Below are 15,541 nucleotides of genomic sequence, written 5' to 3'. Positions count from 1 at the left end.
GCTCCAAAGGTCAAAACATCATCATATAAATGATTCTGTTTACCTCCACAAATGGGTCACTGAGTCAGAGAAGTAGATGACTTGAACGAATCATTCCACCAGTTTTGTGAACCATATCGGCAGAAATACTTTATTTTTATTTTTAATTTTTTTTATTGGAAGTTAGCATTTTAAGCGATAGTTGCGATGTGACTGAAGTAACAATAGATCTTCTGAGTAGTGAAACACATCTGAGGAAAACTCATTTTTGTTTCATTAAACTAATTTCTTTTCTTTGGTTGTTGATTGGATGAAAGCAAATCTAAATGCAAGTCTGCAGTGGATTGTAAGAAATAGGGGGGTGTTTATGCGAACTAATTGTTTTGAGAAATCCAGCATACGTCACCAGAGAAGAGTCAGTCTTTTTATTGGAAGAACGAGATTGATTAAACACATTTTAATTATTTTAAGGTCAAAACATATACAAAAACAACATATGCATGGATGAATCATTTATAGTAAGACCAAAAACACATTTAGAATAATGTCTTTTTTTTTTCAACTTCACATGTCACGTGTGTTGAACATTTTTATGGTGCTGTGTTTTGTCATTTTGGAGCCTGACAGTTTCATTCTTCATTTTGTTTGAATATATTGAAAATAGCAGCCAGGAAATACTTCAGAAACTCATCTGTGTTCTGCCAACAAAAAAATGCTGAATTGTCATTTGCAAGAAATTTGCAAAGAGATGGGTGTCAGTGTACTGTCTTTTATTCTACATAACTGTATTTCTGCAATATTTTGTGGCCAGTGTTTTCTGTTTTATGTTGATAACCACAATCATGTACTGAATTTCAATGTCCATGTTCTCATTGCTCTGTTTCTGTTAGTTGTCAGCGGTCCCGGGTTATTCTTTGCAGCACTGTGACTACCTTCCAGAGCTATCTCGTCCCGTGTCCGGTCAGGTGGAGGAGGAGGCGGAGTCGGGACGAGTATCATGGAAGGAGCTTATGGACATGGACCTACCCTCATTCCGGCCGGCCTTCTTGGTGCTTTGCCGTGTGCTGCTAAATGTTATTCACGAGTGCCTCAAACTGCGCCTTGAGCAAAGGCCTGCAGGGGAACCGTCCCTGCTCAGCATCAAGCAGGTCATTACTTGCAGATACCTACATGTTGTATAAACACTGCCATTCTAACATTCGGGGGTTAAATTAATCAAAAGTGATAGTGAAGATATTTACAATGTTACAAGACATTTCTATTTTAAATAAATTGCATTTCTTTAAACTTTATATTATTAAAAGTACCTTATATCCTATAAGAATCATATAAAAACATTAAGCACCACAACTGTTTTCAACATAGATAATAAGACATGTTAAAATGATTTCTGAAGCACCATGTGACATTGAAGACTGGAGTAATGATGCTAAAAATTAATCTTCATATTAATGAAGTAGAAAATTAAATATTAAAATAGAAATTACTTATTTTAAATTGCAATATTTCACAATACTATATTTTTTTCTGTAGTTTTTATATTATATGTAGTTATATTTATTTGTTTTATTTATTATTCTTTGATGAAGCCAACAGAAGAGTCTGTCATTATAGTTGCAACCCTTTTTTTTGTATGACTTGGATTTTTTAGTGTAGTGTTTTGGTTATACATTTATACTTTCTCTATTCTGTTTTGAAATGTTATGCCTTATGCAGAAATTGTGTTTGGCTCTCGTCAAGACTCAAACTCATAAAAGCTGTTCACACATTCAGCATGACTAAATTAAATCCCATGAAATGATCCCTAGATACATCAAAAATGGCTGACTTGTGAATTTGTGTGTGTGTTGTAGTTGGTGCGTGAGTGTAAAGAGGTTCTTAAAGGAGGTCTCCTGATGAAACAGTACTACCAGTTTATGCTACGAGGCGTCGTCACTGACCCCCAGGGTCTGCAGACTAACGCCAACATCGACGAGTTTGAGGAGGATCTGCACAAAATGCTAGAGGTGGGATTAGGACTGACTGGTGTTGTAATCTTATTCACAGGCTTTCTTGTTTAATTACATTTACATTCATGACCAAGTGACATTGACTCATATAGGAAGTCAATCTTGCTACACTAAATTCCAATAAACAACCCTATATGACCCAGATTCTGCATGATGGTGTGAGTCTGATGTGTATATAGTAATAAATATGCATAACTGCCTGTAATCATCTCAAATGAGGATATTAGTGATAATGAGATGTTAATGGTACAGTTATTTCATTGTGAGTCACTCGATGGGAGTGGTTCTGTGTTTGATGGCTGTTCATCTTTACCAGGGATTTTTGCCCAGTTCTGCTTTTTGCATTATAAAATAAAAATAAATCTAAAAATAAGATTTATCCTTACATGGTTTCATTGTGTTTTAGAATCTTCCAGCAAACATCAGCAGTCATCTTCAAGAGCTGCATTTAAAAGAAAGTGATCAGACAATAAGTATTTTCCGTGTCTGTGCATGCAGGTGTACTTTGACTACATGCGCAGCTGGATCCAGATGTTACAGCAGCTGCCTCAAGCCTCCCACAGCCTGAAGAACCTACTGGAGGAGGAGTGGAATTTCACCAAAGTCATCACTCCATACATCCGGGGAGGAGAAGCCCAGTCTGGCAAACTCTTTTGGTTAGTCTTTAGTCTTTTACTCTGTGCCCTAGCGGTTTCATTTGTACCATAGAAAAGCATTATGAAGGTATTTTCTAATTGATGAAAAAATGAAGAAAAAAATGGTTGGAATTACATATCAAAGTACATTGCACAAAAAGCATCACTACTGGTTTGTCTTTTCTAGTGATATTGCTGGCATGCTGCTAAAATCCACTGGAGACTTTCTGGATGCGGGTCTTCAGAAGAGTGGCAATGAGTTCTGGGAGTGTGCGGATGACAGCACTGCCTCTGATGAAATCAGGTGTGTCTGAGACAACAGTTAATGAGTAATAAACACAGTGCTAGACTTATCAAAGCTTGTGGAACATGTGTTCAATGCTATGTCATCAGATCTGTCTTATTTATTCTAGCCAAAATGTTTGTTCATCTAAAAACTGTAGAACGGTTAGGGATATAGAGACTATAGAAGAGGGACTAAATAGAATGAGATTAGAATCCAATTCTGTTTGGTGCCGTTAATGTCAAACACAAATTTAGTTCTAATATCTGTCTGAAAATATTTGTTTTAGTCAACAAAGAAACATTTAATTGATCAAAAGTGACATTAAAGAGATTTATTGTGTTCCAAATGGTCTTTAAAAATGCTGTTCTCTTTAATCTATGTATTCATCAAATAATTCTAAAAAAAGGATCACTGATACCACAACGTTACGCAAAATATCTGATTTCAACACTGATAATACTAAGAAATTGTTTCTTGAGCACCAACTTGAATATTAGAATGATTTCTGAAGAATAACTATTCACTATTCTATTGTAATATTTTTAACACATCATAAAATGCTTACTGACTGCCATTTTTTTTTAAGCATTTCCCCTTAACCCTGTTTTTTCTTTCCCTGCAGACGTTCGGTGATTGAGACGAGTCGCTCGCTCAAAGAGCTCTTCCACGAAGCCAGGGAGAGAGCATCTAAAGCATTAGGCTTTGCCAAGATGCTGCGCAAGGTGACTTCACCTGGCACTATGTTTGCACTGTGGTGTGTCACTGTGATGGACAATTTTAACATTCTTCTTAACTACTATCCAGGATCTTGAGATTGCTGCAGAATTCAGGTTGACCAGTGGAGTTCCCGCCCTTCTCCAAGCACTGAAGTCCAAGAATTATGTCAAAGTATTAAGACATTCCTCTATATTAATGATAGTCTGCTATAGATAGACGCTCTACATGTGCTTAATAACTTTGTCATTGTGTGTCCCTTTTCTTAGGTCCAAATCCCAGGACTGGAGGAGCTCCAGGTGTTCGTCCCTTGTGATCTAATGGAGCAGCGGCTAGTCATCTTACAGCTGTTGAATGCAGCAGCTGGAAAGGACTGCTCAAAAGAACCAGACGAGATCCCAGAAGATGAGGCCTATCTGCTCATTAGCAAACATGGAGTTGGGGACTCGAGCACCGATGGTGCCTGGACCGAGTGGGATGGCACTGTGCTCAAACTAGTACCTCAGATGGAGACTGTGGACACATTACGGGCCATGAAGGTATGAAGCTAGGCGTGTGGTCTTCTCAGTTTAACCATTCAGTGCTGTTAATGCACAGAAATTAGTCACTTCCTCAAAAAGTAGTTCTTTACATATCAAAAGTCTGGAGTGATTAAGATAATGTATTTTACATTTTTTTTTTATCAAAAATAGAGTAAAACGGTAATATTTTGTAATATTACAATTTAAATAGTATTAAAATGAAAGTTTATTTTAATAATACAATAATATTACCATTTAAAATAACTTCTATTTTAGCCATTTCTCCAGACTTCATCACATGATCCTTCAGAAATGATTTCTCATCTATATTGAATATATATTTTGGGTAAGATTTAAAAAATAAATTAGTGACTTTTTTTTTTTGTTGAAAAAGGTTTTTGTTACCTTAATCAGAAGTGACAATAAAATCTAAAATATAAAGCAGCAAAAACTGTGTACATCCCTGATAATAACCATTACTAAAAGTTGAGCACCAGTAATAATTGATGATAACTTAAAACCAATTTATCATTATAATGATATGAATGAATTATAATGATTTCTGGAGGATCCTGTGAGACTGGAGTAATAGCTGCTGAAAATTCAGCTTTGCCATCACGGTTATAAAAATTCAATTTTAAAACTATTCAATAGAAAATAGGTTTTTTTTTTAAAAATATTGTTATTTTGTTTATATTGCACATTTTAATGTATTATTTTGTTGGTTGCATTTATTTTACAGTATGTGTACTAACATACAGTGTATTTATCTAAGAAAGTTCTGGTAACACAAGGTAACTACATGGGGTAGGGTTAGGTTTAGGGGTAGGTTCAGGGTTAGTACCTAGTTATTACATAGTTATTGTGATTACTATAATAAGTACATAGTATGTACATGAGGAACAGGACTGTAAAATAAAGTGCTACCATTCTTTGAAGAAAAAAGTATGTTTTAAAATTTTTAGGTTTAGGATTTATATATAGTCATCTCAGCTTACAAGCTACCCATTCGTTAAAGCTTCTAATATGTCATATATGTTTCCTAGGTGGACAATCTGTTGCTGGTTGTGATGCAGTCGGCCCACCTGGTGACACAACGCAAAGCCTTCCAGCAGTCCATGGAAGAACTTCTCACCCTCAGCCGAGAGCAGACATCCAGCCAACAGCTTATTGTTACCGCCCTGGAGCAGCTCAAGGTGATGCAAACTAAACCTAAAAATATATATTTTGTGGTCCCAGTTTCTGACATATCAGCTGATGTGTACTTGTTTTCTTACTGTGACTGGAGTTTCTGGAGACCCACTTTCAAATCACATCAAGCATGGGTTTCAATCTGTGTCACTCAATGCTGATATAGCATACAGATGGAGTAGATGCAGTTCGGTCTTCACTCATTAAAAATACGCATGGAAATCCCGGGTTTAAGGAACGCAGAGACTTTCGGTTTTGCTCCATAGACACGAGTTACATTATTTGATGATATGAAAACATATAAACGGCACATCAGCAAACAGGATGTTTGCAAAGCAATTTTGCTTTGAGCTGCTCTTTAAAAAAACATTTTTTGTCCTTTCAGAATGAGGCTCTCCAACTGTGCATCAAGATCAACACCGCGATCGACCGTGTGGATTACATGTTCACCTCAGAGTTTGAGGCTGAGGTGGAGGAGACGGAGAAAGCCACACTGCAGCAGTATTACAGAGAGGCCATGATCCAGGGCTACAACTTTGCATTTGAGGTCCGAACCTGACAGGATTCTGTGTATATGAATGCTGCACAGCACCTTAAAGTCACCATGAAATCAAAAGTGCACCACAATTAGCCAACAGCAATCCAATTGATCTGATCAGTTCCCAATGGACAAATCAAGTTCTGCCCTACATTTCACTATATGTGACCCTGGACCACAAAACCAGTCCGTTTCTTTTTTAATTTAGCAGCATCTGAAAGCTGAATAAATTTGCTTTGCATTGATGTATAGTTAATTAGTATCTGATAATATTTAGCTGAGATACAACTATTTTCTGGAATCTGAGGATGCAAAAAAATCTAAATACTGAGAAAATCGCCTTCGAAGTTGTCCAGATTAATTCTTAGCATTGCATATCACTATTCGAAAATTTAGTTTTGATATATTTATGGTATTTTAATTTATCTGCCTCATTTTTTAGGCAGTGTGCAGATGTTACTTGTTTACTTTCAAGCTAACATCACAGAACTAAAGAATTTCAAGGGGGGAAAACATTAAGGATAAAGTGTCAAGTCTGAAGAAGGCAAACGCATAAGGATTTTTCGTGAGTTTATCAGTTCAGCATATGTTTTTTGCTTTCCTGCAGTATCATAAAGAGGTTGTGCGGCTGATGTCTGGAGAGTTCAGGCGGCGGATAGGGGAGCGTTACATCGCTTTTGCACGCAAGTGGATGAACTTTGTCCTCACGAAGTGTGAAAGCGGAAGAGGCACTCGTCCAAGGTGAGTAGGCTCTGTTCCAAAACAAAGAGGATGTTATGCAGTCTATGTCCTACAAAGGCAGCTATTTTCTTGGGCATCTTAACTTCAAAACATGAAAAAGTAATGATTTGAAACGCCCCACTTATGCACTTACATTCATGCACTTGTCAAGGAACGTTATCCCCTCTCACTTGATTATAAAAAGACTTTGTTCCAAAACAGAACAGTGTTCGAATAAACATTAGAAAACAGTACAAACACAAGTTTTGAGTAAATGTATTTAAAAATTTGTTATTGATGCTATGTCTTCATCTTAGATAGCATGCTTCTTAGACTTGTTTCAGTGCATTACAGGATTGCATTTTCTGTAAAGGATGCATGCAGTGCTAAAAAAGTTTTCTGGGGACCATGCGTTTTCATGCTGCCTACATTTTGAAGCAGGATTGTATCCGTGTTGCCTCAAAATGCCGTCTCTTTAGGAAGCTCTTCGGGGCTTTGGAACAGAGCAAGTGTTTCATCCCACAGAGATGTTAATGTTCAAAGAAAACATTTCTAGCTTCTTTCTCAATAAACGATATTGCCACCTTGTTCTTTTAACAAGCTCTTACATTTTTACATTTTTATTTAATCTCTAGGTGGGCGACGCAAGGCTTTGATTTCCTTCAAGCGATTGAGGCTGCGTTTATATCAGCCTTGCCAGAAGATGACTTTCTGGTGAGATTTCCATGCCCTGTTGTTTTAATATCTGTTTTGCAATTGCAATTGAGTTTATAGTTGTTAATCTTGTGTCTTGTAGAGTTTGCAAGCTCTGATGAATGAATGTATAGGGCATGTTATCGGTAAACCGCACAGTCCAGTCAGTAGTATGTACTTTGGTAAGTGCTCTCTTTTTCTTCGGTGTTACAGTTCTCTGTTTATGCTCTTAGCTTATGCAATTTACATAGTTTTAAATATTTGAATTAACTGAAAATTGCTTTTCACAGAAATAATTAAGGCAATTGGTAAGGGTTTAGCAGTAAATTAATAAAATTCTAAATCTTCCATCAGCCCCAAGAAACAGCCCTCGACCTGTCAAAGTTCCCCGTTGCCACAGCGATCCTCCAAACCCGTACCTCTTTATCCCTGCATCTCATGTGGAGGCTTTCAGGTAGGTCATGTCCTGGGTCTTCACCAGTAGCACATCTTCGTGCCATTGTAATACTTCTGCAAATGTACCTCTTATGCATGCCCTTGTGTTCTGTTTAAACTGGAGGAGGGTTTAATTAAAAGATTCATGCTGCTTTTAATGCTGTAGTTTTATATTAGTGCTTTAACCACTATCTGTGCTGCAATGTAGATCTTCATACCGGGTGTGTGTTGTGTTTTGTGTTGGTATGATGACATTAGAACGTGTAAAGCTGTGCCTTATGTAACAATAAACACTTTCACACATGCACGCATCATCCAAAGCAGAATGCTGAGGCCGTCAGTCTGTTTTTCCACCACAGCTCTCGGAGTCTCCCGTGTGATCTACGCCCCCAGTTGTGTCCCCCAGGTCCCCGTCCCGCCCCTCCATTACCCCAAGGGGAACACGGCCATGCCACCAAATCCAAATCGGGCGGCGTGCCCAATGACACCAGGTAGTCAGGACCACCCATTCTCAACCCCAGATGGAGCTCTGCAACATTTTCAACATGCTAAGCATTGCATCCTTGTTAGAACAGCATTTGAGTGAATTGGCAAAATTTTTAAATGTATTCTAAATGGTTTATGCCAACAAGAGGATGATGGGTACCGGAAAACTTGGAACAGGCAGCTCTTTCAGTAAAATGTTCTGTTTTCTCACCCATGAGTAAAATATGCATTTTCTGAGTAATGCTGTTTTTACACAGGATGTTGTGAAATTAAAGGGGTCATATCATCAGGAATCAAATTTCCTTGAAATACTGAGAGGTGCCCTAAAAAACATAATGCCACAACGTTTATATACATGGCTCATTACAAAAATATATTTTTGAAACTGCAAAAATAACTTTCTGAAATACTTTTGGGATTTCCTGTGTCTGAAAGCCAAGATATTAATAATGGCCAGTTATATTAAAGTGTCAGCAATCCTTTGAAAAATGTGTGAATGTTCGCTAAACCTTTTGCATTATGTAGCGGGATTATTATAGTTAACTAAAACCCATAAAAAACATTTGTTCATTTAAATACAGTAAGGATTAGCTGAAATAAATGTTATCAAATTTATCATTTTAATTTAGGTTAACTTGAACTAAAACTGCAATAAAAATAAAGAAAAACTATATAGGCATTACAAAATAATAAAAATTAAATAATTTTTTACACACACAAAAAAATAAATAGTGAAAATGGAAATATATAAATAAAAACAAATTCAAAATACCAATAAAAACTACAATAGTACTAAAGAAAACCCTGGATGTAGCAGCTACAGCTCTGCATACACTTAAAGGATTCCAATATTAAAGGGGACATCGGATCCCCATTTTCCAAGTTGGTATGATTCTTTTAGTTCTTCATGAAATGTCTGAAGAATACTTTGGTTAAAATTACTCACTGGTTGAGTAAAACTAAACACTTTTCACCTTGTCAAAAACAAGTTCACAGCAAGCCATTTTGGTGCATGTCTCTTTAAATGATAATGAGTTACTCCTCACCCCGCCCCTCTCTGCTGGTTTTTGTGTATTTGGTGGGGCGTTACCATAAAAAAACATCATGAGTCTTCAGTGGATCTCATGTTGGCAGAAAATTAAGACTAGAAAATGATTCTACCCAGCGCTCCGGTGAGATAAGAACTCTTAGTAGGTGCTCTGGGAATTGGGAAGCAAAATAGAATGAAAAAAACATAGGTCCCAGCCACTCAAAAAGAATTCAGGTGGAGAAGGTAAATGTTAAAAAGCCTTTATTGTGGTAAGGCCAATATAAAAATTAAAATGCCGACATGTTTCGACCGCAATGGTCTTCCTCAGGGCAAAGTGATAATCACAATTAGTGTGCTCACACATAAAAATACTCCAAACCACTCCTATCATCAAATAAGCAATTAGTGGACTAATTAAGTTCAATATCAACATACAGGTAATCAGGTGTATGAGATCAGGAAACGAAAAAGTAAAAGACAAAAAAGGACAATGCAATAAGAACAAAAAATATATACAAATACATATATACATACATATACATACACAAACAGATACATACATATAATAATAATAATAGTAACAAAACAAAGCAATGATAAATGTAGTAAATACAAATTGAATGTATACCCCAGACTAAATTAAGGAAATTAAGACTGTTTACATCCAACTACAAAACACCTATATAGTTTACAAGACGTTGTTTTCACTAAAGCTGCTCAAACACAGAGAAAATAGATTTTAGGGTGGTTGTGTTCACACTGCTTTACACATTTATCTGCATGAGGCAGCACAAATGACATTAGACACAAAACTGCAGCTCATGTGTAAGTGCAGAAAAATATACTTATGCTGTATTTCATTTCTCAATGAAATGGAGCATTAAATACTTGGCAGTAAATTACCTGTTTAATTCAATTCAGTTTCAGGAAGAGGGTGAACATAGTTATTAGCAACTATATTATTATTACACAAACATTATTTAAAATAATAAGAAAATATTTCAAACAATAAAAGAGTATGATGTGACCTCTTTAAGTGTAAACCAAGTACAGTACATGAAAGTGATGTAGTGCTCCTTCTCCTTGCCAGCTAGTTTGGATATATAATCAGCCCACAACAATGGTCTTGAGTCCACGTTGCTGTGCACTTCAACACTGTATGAGCCCTTAGCAGATGATTTGCTTGAATGATAAATGTGTTTGGTGAACTGTGATCTTTCCAACTTTCATAGTGTCCACTGTTCAGCTCTTCCGTATTAATAGCTTCTGCTGAGGCATGCATTAGCATGCATCATTAGCTTAAAACACCCTGTGCCGCTGCCATCATAGACATCACTGTATCAAAAATACACGTTGATCCAAGTACATAAAGATCTCAAAGTGCTGTTTAAGGATCAGCTCACATCTACCACTACATGGGATTGTTCATTAGTAAATGAAAATGTATGATCCTAATCAGTAGTGATATATTTGATATAACTCTCAAAATCCATTGTGCCACTCAACACATTCTCCATATTATGAAAGCAAGAAAAGAATGAGGTTGCATGTTACAGTGATTCTACCACAGTTAGGCACAACATCAAGTGGAGAGGCTAAACTCTCATAACGGTGGTAAAATCACTGTAATGCATGAGTGCCTTGTTGGTTGCAGTAATAATCAGAATAAACAATTCATATGTGTGATCCTGGACCACTAAACCAGTCTTAAGTCGCTGTGTTATATTTGTAGCAATAGGCAAAACAAATTCTATGTAAAAATGATTGATTTTTCTTTTATACCAAAAATCATTAGGATATAAAGATTTCATGTTCCATGGAGATATTTTGTAAATTTCCTATCGTTAATATATCAAAACCTAATATTTGATTATTAATTATACATTGCTTTTTATTTTTTTTTGCACAGATTACAGATATTGAAAAAGTTGTATCTCTGCCAAGTATTGTCCAATCTTAACAAACCAAACATCAAAGGAAAGCTTATTAATTCAGCTTATAATTAAAAAAAAAAACCCTTATGACAGGTTTTGTGGTCCAGGGTCACAAATAGGATGTCAAGCAATATTAATAGCTTAAAGAGTAGTTGACAGATAATGTGTTCAATTAACTTTTATGTTAATATCAGAAGCAGGGGTCATTGTATATGGTTTGAAAGAGCTTAATGCTGCTTATTGTGATTCTTAACACTGCTGCGCTTGAATAGAGCTAGCTTTTCTATCTGCATTATGTGTTGCTGTGTGCAGCATACTCATCATATCTAACATGTTTCGTTTTCCTTTCTGCATGTAGTGTGTCTCAACCTATTTGTCTGAATGAAGGTGGTGACTGTAGGTAACATTTGACTCTCTTCTGCCACACAGGGTCTCTAGTGTCCATGAGAACGACCGTCTGTCATCTGTGCCGGCGGAGCTGCAGTTTAAATCCCTCAGTCGCCACTCCAGCCCCACAGAGGACAGGGAAGGTATTGATGCATTACTTGACTTAGTGCAAAGTGTCATTTTTTTATTAAACATGCTCTAAGTTTTCTCTTGTATTTCCAGAGCCCTCGTATCCTAAAGCAGACCCCAGCATTACCGCCCGTCGCAGCTGGGAGCTCCGCAACTTCATCAGTCAGTCAAAAGGTAAAATAAATGATGCTCAAAATGCAGCTTTGCCATCACACTTCAAGGACTGAACAGATTTTTAAATCAGTTTTGAATTGATTCACTTAAATTTTTACTGATTGCTGCTTAAAAAGCATTTTTGTTAATGTATGATTTATTATTCAAATTTATTCTGAAGATTTGCAGAATCGTCTTTCATTTTTTACATTTTAAAATTGTCCTGCAGACACTGCAGCTCGTCAGAGCCCTATGGAGGCTGTGCGGCGCTCTGTACGCATCTTTGATGACAAGCACTATGCGTTCATGAGACAGAGAAACATCATCGGACAGGTGTGCAACACCCCCAAATCCTACGACAACGTCATGCACGTGGGTCTGCGCAAGGTCACATTCAAATGGCAGAGAGGAAACAAAATAGGTCAGTGGTCATTACTATGTGCACATTACATTGTAGAGGCCTTTGTTACATTTTCATAACACTTTTTCTCTTTGTTGACAGGCGAAGGGCAGTATGGAAAGGTTTACACATGCATCAATGTGGACACTGGAGAACTGATGGCCATGAAGGAGGTACGTGCTTGAGACTGTATGTATATTAATTTCATATATATATAAAGCACTATAAGCACTTAAATAAATGCAACTGAATTTGCTTTCAGATTCGCTTTCAGCCCAATGACCACAAAACTATAAAGGAAACGGCGGATGAGCTGAAGATCTTTGAAGGAATCAAACATCCCAACCTTGTCCGCTACTTTGGTGTTGAGTTGCACAGGGTATAAAGTTTGTCTGTTTGTTTTATGTGAAGGTCTACATGTCTCTTCTGTACTTTTATTCCTCATTGTTCCTGGTTCGCTCTTGCAGGAAGAGATGTATATCTTTATGGAGTACTGTGATGAAGGGACCCTGGAGGAAGTGTCCAGACTGGGTCTGCAAGAGCACGTCATCCGCCTCTACAGCAAGCAGATCACGACGGCAATCAACGTGCTCCATGAACACGGCATTGTACACCGCGACATTAAAGGTGTTCATTTATCGTTTCCAGATTTTTTCCAGTTTTCATAATTAGCTAATTAATGGAATGTCTCAAATTGCATCACTATTAATTGTTGTTCTTTAACTTCCCAGGAGCCAATATCTTCCTCACGTCGTCGGGCTTGATAAAGCTAGGGGACTTCGGCTGCTCGGTGAAGCTGAAGAACAATGCTCAGACGATGCCTGGAGAGGTGAACAGCACACTGGGAACAGCAGGTGAGAGACTTAAAGGTGTAGTTCCCAGGTTTCGACACCAGAGGGCATGTCAGAGTTTTTGAACAGAGTGGGTATGTGTTCTAAAGCCGCACCTGGCATACCGAAACACTATCTTTACTGTAGATCTCTAAAGACTTGTTCTTTTTGTTGTTAAACTCTGAAGCATGCTGGAGGTCTAGACTGTTTTCTTATCACCAGTGCGGTCAAAAATGAAACACTAAAGCGTATCTTATGGTTTTTTAAAATGGTATCATCATATCTCATGATAAAGGGTCACTGGGCGAGCTGAAATGCTTCCTGGAAGACTTGAAAAGAATGAAAAGCTTCACAATGTCACTAGTTTCATTACAGTTTTAGTATTATTTATTTGTTATATTTTTCAGTTTTTGTTTTAATTTTAGTTGTTCTCATTTTTATTAGTTTTTGCCTTAAACGATTTTATCTAGCTGTATTATTTCAGTTTTAGTTACTTCTATTACTACTTCTAATACTATTTTTTTTCATATAATATTTATACTTTATTTCAATTAATGAAAACTATCTTACAACAAAATAACAATAACAACACCTCATCACAGGTTTTATCAATAAATATAAAGAATGTTTAACAAATGGAAGCATTTTGAAATGTAAAACAAGTTTGTGTTTAACTAATACTTTCAAAAACAGTTTGCTTTTAGCTAAAATAAAATATTAATATTATATGAGATAAAAACGTAAAAAAAAATCTTTGTTGGCTTGGCATCCAACTGAAACAAGTTAAAATACTACAGCTGAAATAAATAAAAGCTACATTAAAAAATAAATAATAAAATGATAAAAGCACATAAATTGACTGAAACAAACTAAAAGTAAAACTAAAAATATAAAATAAAAGCTAATTAAAAACTTATACTGTAATAGAATATGAATAGCAATAAAATAACACTAACTGGCTTATATAGCATTGTGGTATTTATCAGAAAATACATTTTCACTCTTTTCTAGCGTACATGGCTCCTGAGGTCATCACAAGAGCAAAGGGTGAAGGTCATGGCCGTGCTGCTGATATCTGGAGCCTGGGTTGTGTTCTTATAGAAATGGTCACTGGAAAGGTAAACACCTGCATATTTTATGCCTGAGCTTGGCTCTTTATTTACGCATCTGCCAGCTTTCCTCAAACTGGTTTGAAGATGGCTATCTGTTGTGAAAACATGTCCACTCTGCGTTCATATAACACCAAATCAAAAGGAATTTTCCGGGCTTGTCTACACGTGTCTAAACTACCAAACCGGTACTGCTGGATAGGGCTTCCTGAAATCTAATTAATCAAATTTAGACCAATTACAACAAAACAAGATTCAGGTATCCACCAGTTTTAAAGTTTATTGTTTTTGTAGTACCATCATTTAGTGACTTTTTTTTAGCGTGTAAAAAATCATGTTACTTGAAGTAACTCATGTTCTATCATGTTTGTTAATTCAGAGACCGTGGCACGAATATGAGCATAACTTCCAGATTATGTATAAAGTGGGAATGGGCCACAAACCACCCATTCCTGAAAAGCTGAGCACTGAGGGAAAGGACTTCCTGGACCACTGCCTGGAGAGTGAACCGAAGCGGCGCTGGACCGCTAGCGCCCTGTTGGACCACCCCTTTGTCAAGGTATGAACTCCTCCTCGCCCACACAGCTTGTTATTTTCTTCAGCTCATTCATAGGGTGACACACATACGAAAGGGATGAGGTGCTGTTTTCTGGTGCCAAATTTCCAATCTGTAACGCAAATTAGATCAAACCAGCACTTCTAGTACATCAACAAACATGTTACACACTTGAAAAAATGTGAAAGCAAACGCTGACACAACAAAATTCTCATTTTGAGCCATAAACAAACAATCAATTATTTAATTTAGTGATGCAGCAAAATTTGGCATCAAAATATATACAAAAACTTGGCTTGGGTGGCAATATTGATTTCATATTTTTACTGAACATTAATTTGAATTCTTTTTTCAGGTGATGCATGAACAAAACTTTTTGTTGTGTACCTACCATCCAATAATCGCGATAAGCTCTGTGCTCAGTTTCTTTACTATTAAACAAAGTCTTAGCTTTAAAATTCGGGTCAATTTTCTAACAAAATTCATTTTGATTCTCTTTAATGTCTTAACAGGTCGAATAAATCTCTCAAAAAAAGTTTATATGAGTTTATATTTAAACAACCAGTTGGAGTTAATTTAAAATGCTGATATAAAAACTTGTGTGCAATTTAATTGCTAATAATCTTTATTTGTTTGTTGATTATCAAATAAAGCTGCTCTAACTGATTATTAAATAAACTATAAAAGTTTTTTGGGGGGGCTAAATAGAAATTAGAATTTTGGTTTAATTACAGAGGGGTGAGCATCTCATGCTGTCAGCTGATTGGCTGCTTGGATGAGGCTGATGGAAACAGCACTAACCCATC

The 15,541-nt window shown here is 36.5% G+C and overlaps 1 protein-coding gene across 5 annotated transcripts in view; it reads left to right on the top strand.

Annotated features, from left to right (window-relative positions):
• The window catches only part of map3k4 (mitogen-activated protein kinase kinase kinase 4), a 30,138-nt gene that overhangs the window by 13,801 nt on the left and 796 nt on the right, over positions 1 to 15,541 (top strand). For 4 of the 5 annotated variants that reach the window (XM_026223605.1, XM_026223607.1, XM_026223608.1 and 1 more), the window contains exons 4-26: positions 870 to 1,127; positions 1,833 to 1,985; positions 2,487 to 2,644; positions 2,811 to 2,927; positions 3,532 to 3,631; positions 3,714 to 3,797; positions 3,893 to 4,162; positions 5,191 to 5,340; positions 5,721 to 5,882; positions 6,481 to 6,614; positions 7,229 to 7,307; positions 7,390 to 7,468; positions 7,641 to 7,740; positions 8,081 to 8,212; positions 11,601 to 11,701; positions 11,781 to 11,861; positions 12,070 to 12,261; positions 12,343 to 12,413; positions 12,503 to 12,619; positions 12,708 to 12,867; positions 12,972 to 13,094; positions 14,082 to 14,188; positions 14,559 to 14,738. In XM_026223605.1, the coding sequence (XP_026079390.1) occupies positions 870 to 1,127; positions 1,833 to 1,985; positions 2,487 to 2,644; positions 2,811 to 2,927; positions 3,532 to 3,631; positions 3,714 to 3,797; positions 3,893 to 4,162; positions 5,191 to 5,340; positions 5,721 to 5,882; positions 6,481 to 6,614; positions 7,229 to 7,307; positions 7,390 to 7,468; positions 7,641 to 7,740; positions 8,081 to 8,212; positions 11,601 to 11,701; positions 11,781 to 11,861; positions 12,070 to 12,261; positions 12,343 to 12,413; positions 12,503 to 12,619; positions 12,708 to 12,867; positions 12,972 to 13,094; positions 14,082 to 14,188; positions 14,559 to 14,738 (3,108 nt within the window). The remainder of the gene's footprint in view (positions 1 to 869; positions 1,128 to 1,832; positions 1,986 to 2,486; positions 2,645 to 2,810; positions 2,928 to 3,531; positions 3,632 to 3,713; positions 3,798 to 3,892; positions 4,163 to 5,190; positions 5,341 to 5,720; positions 5,883 to 6,480; positions 6,615 to 7,228; positions 7,308 to 7,389; positions 7,469 to 7,640; positions 7,741 to 8,080; positions 8,213 to 11,600; positions 11,702 to 11,780; positions 11,862 to 12,069; positions 12,262 to 12,342; positions 12,414 to 12,502; positions 12,620 to 12,707; positions 12,868 to 12,971; positions 13,095 to 14,081; positions 14,189 to 14,558; positions 14,739 to 15,541) is intronic. The other variant, XM_026223606.1, reaches the window with a different exon arrangement.

The sequence above is a fragment of the Carassius auratus genome, chromosome 38 (assembly GCF_003368295.1).
Source record: "Carassius auratus strain Wakin chromosome 38, ASM336829v1, whole genome shotgun sequence".
In the NCBI taxonomy this organism is placed as follows: Eukaryota; Metazoa; Chordata; class Actinopteri; order Cypriniformes; family Cyprinidae; genus Carassius; species Carassius auratus.
Note: the sequence above shows the minus strand (reverse complement) of the source record. Positions and strands in the feature narration are given on the sequence as shown.